This window comes from Arachis ipaensis, chromosome B06, assembly GCF_000816755.2.
Source record: "Arachis ipaensis cultivar K30076 chromosome B06, Araip1.1, whole genome shotgun sequence".
NCBI classification, from domain to species: domain Eukaryota; kingdom Viridiplantae; phylum Streptophyta; class Magnoliopsida; order Fabales; family Fabaceae; genus Arachis; species Arachis ipaensis.
Genome location: NC_029790.2, coordinates 97943425 through 97945130, shown reverse-complemented (window position 1 = coordinate 97945130; position 1706 = coordinate 97943425). Strand labels below are relative to the sequence as shown.

The window sequence follows — 1706 nt, the reverse complement described above, 5'->3', positions numbered from 1 at the left end:
TATAACTTAAGACTTAGGACTTGAATAAATTAAGGCTTAATAAGGATCAATCAGTCTCTGACGCGGCTTTTTCTTTTGCTTCTCAATTTTCGTCTTTCTTTGGAACCAGACCAAAGTCAATCTCCACCATATCGTTGTTTCTTGCTGCACATGGAAGCAAAACAAACTCAAATTCACCCTGTGGGGTCTCACAGGCCTCATTCACAATCTGCCTTTGGACACCACCGTTATTATTATTGTTGATATTCCCAATTCTAGCTCCTCTAATCTCAACAGCAGCCACAGGAGGACGAGGATGCTGAGATGTACCACCAGGTCCAGGGTTCACTGATGCAGCATCATTGAGGCCTACTACACTCATCATGTTTTGTTAATAAGCCTTTTTAATTAAAAATAATTTATTGTACAAATAAAACAAATTCTAATTAAAATTTACAGAACTCAGGTAACAAAAATAAATGTTTTCTATCAATATAATTTAACGACGGCATAGATTATTCTATAATTTCAAAGATATGCTTGGTATGCTAGGAAGTATGAACTGTGCTAGAATCATACCTCTTGTTCGAAATTCATATGGATGCTGAAATGCACCAACGTTTCCAACTCCCACTGCACCAAAAGCAGAACCAACACGAGGGTATGTAAAATTGTTATTTGCACCAACCACAGGGCCAGGACTGAAAAAGTTTGATGGTCTCCCTCCATTGTTCTGGAATAAACCATGATGATAAGGATGATAATCATTATTAATATTGTATCCCATGATCATCATATTAGGTTCCCCATTAAAGAAGGGCCTAAAAGAAGGGATGGTTGGCGAAGACGGTAGCTCCATGGAGCTTGTTGACGATGATGAGTTCATACCCACACCCATGGTCATGTTATTTAAGAGTTGGATCCCATCATTTCCACTGTTATTATTGTTATGGGACCGTTGCATTCTCTCCATTCTGTGACCATTTTGGTGACCCCCAAGAGCTTGTGCGGAAGAAAAGCTCTTGTCACAAAAGGTGCAGTTGTACCAAATTTTCTTCTTTTGCGAATTCTGGCTACCAATAACGATAGTTTTGTCAGAGTTGGGTTCCTGTTCTTTAGTGGAATCACTTCCATCTTCAGTAACAGCAGCAGAACCATCGGTATTAGGATTATCATGATCATCTCCTAACACGATTGCTTTGCGCTTGTTGTTCATGTTGTTTGGAACGTTTGATTCGTTGACTAGGATCCCCTTGTCCTTGTTCATTTCATCAAAATTAACTTTCTCTTTACCCTTCTTCTCAGGCTGGTTTGCTGGGGAAGAAGAGACGTTGTTGTTTGACATGGTTGACACAAACACACGCGCGCACAGAGAGAGAGAAAGAGATCAGGTGGATTATGATGTGTATTGGTGATGATGTGGATGTGAAAGTGAAAGAGATGATCTACATGTTCAGATATGAGTGAATTTAAGGATGTCAAAGTGGGGCACACCACCTCACAAATGTTTTATGTTTGTATCTGAAGAGCAACAGCGATAAGAACATCCATTTTATTACGTGACTACTCCCAACAAGTCATCAAGTTATATGTATTTCTATTTATTATTCGTAATTATTTTGTATTATGTTTTTTTTTCACTAGTTTATATGATATTTTTGTTTTTTTAATCATTAGATTGGATTAAATGACACCCCTCTTTTGGGGTGTAATGACACTATATCTTG

General features: G+C 38.2%; 1 protein-coding gene across 2 annotated transcripts; it reads right to left on the bottom strand.

The window, feature by feature from the left end:
• Positions 7 to 1706, bottom strand: LOC110264070 (zinc finger protein JAGGED-like). 2 transcript variants are annotated; one of them, XM_021105814.1, is made up of 2 exons: positions 559 to 1706; positions 7 to 351 (listed from the first exon to the last, which is right to left on the bottom strand). In XM_021105814.1, the coding sequence occupies exons 1-2, from the start codon at positions 1322 to 1324 to the stop codon at positions 83 to 85; spliced, it is 1035 nt and encodes a 344-aa protein (XP_020961473.1). In that variant the 5' UTR covers positions 1325 to 1706; the 3' UTR covers positions 7 to 82. The 2 variants fall into 2 exon arrangements, with proteins under 2 accessions (XP_020961473.1, XP_020961474.1); XM_021105815.1 differs by having other exon boundaries at positions 7 to 348.

Bases quoted from the DNA above. Each gene is read 5' to 3' on its own strand.
- LOC110264070 (XM_021105814.1), bottom strand. From the start codon at position 1,324: ATGTCAAACAACAACGTCTCTTCTTCCCCAGCAAACCAGCCTGAGAAG. The intron at 352-558 runs GTATGATTCTAG...TGATGAGTGTAG, and splicing joins ATATGAATTTCGAACAAGAG to TAGGCCTCAATGATGCTGCA.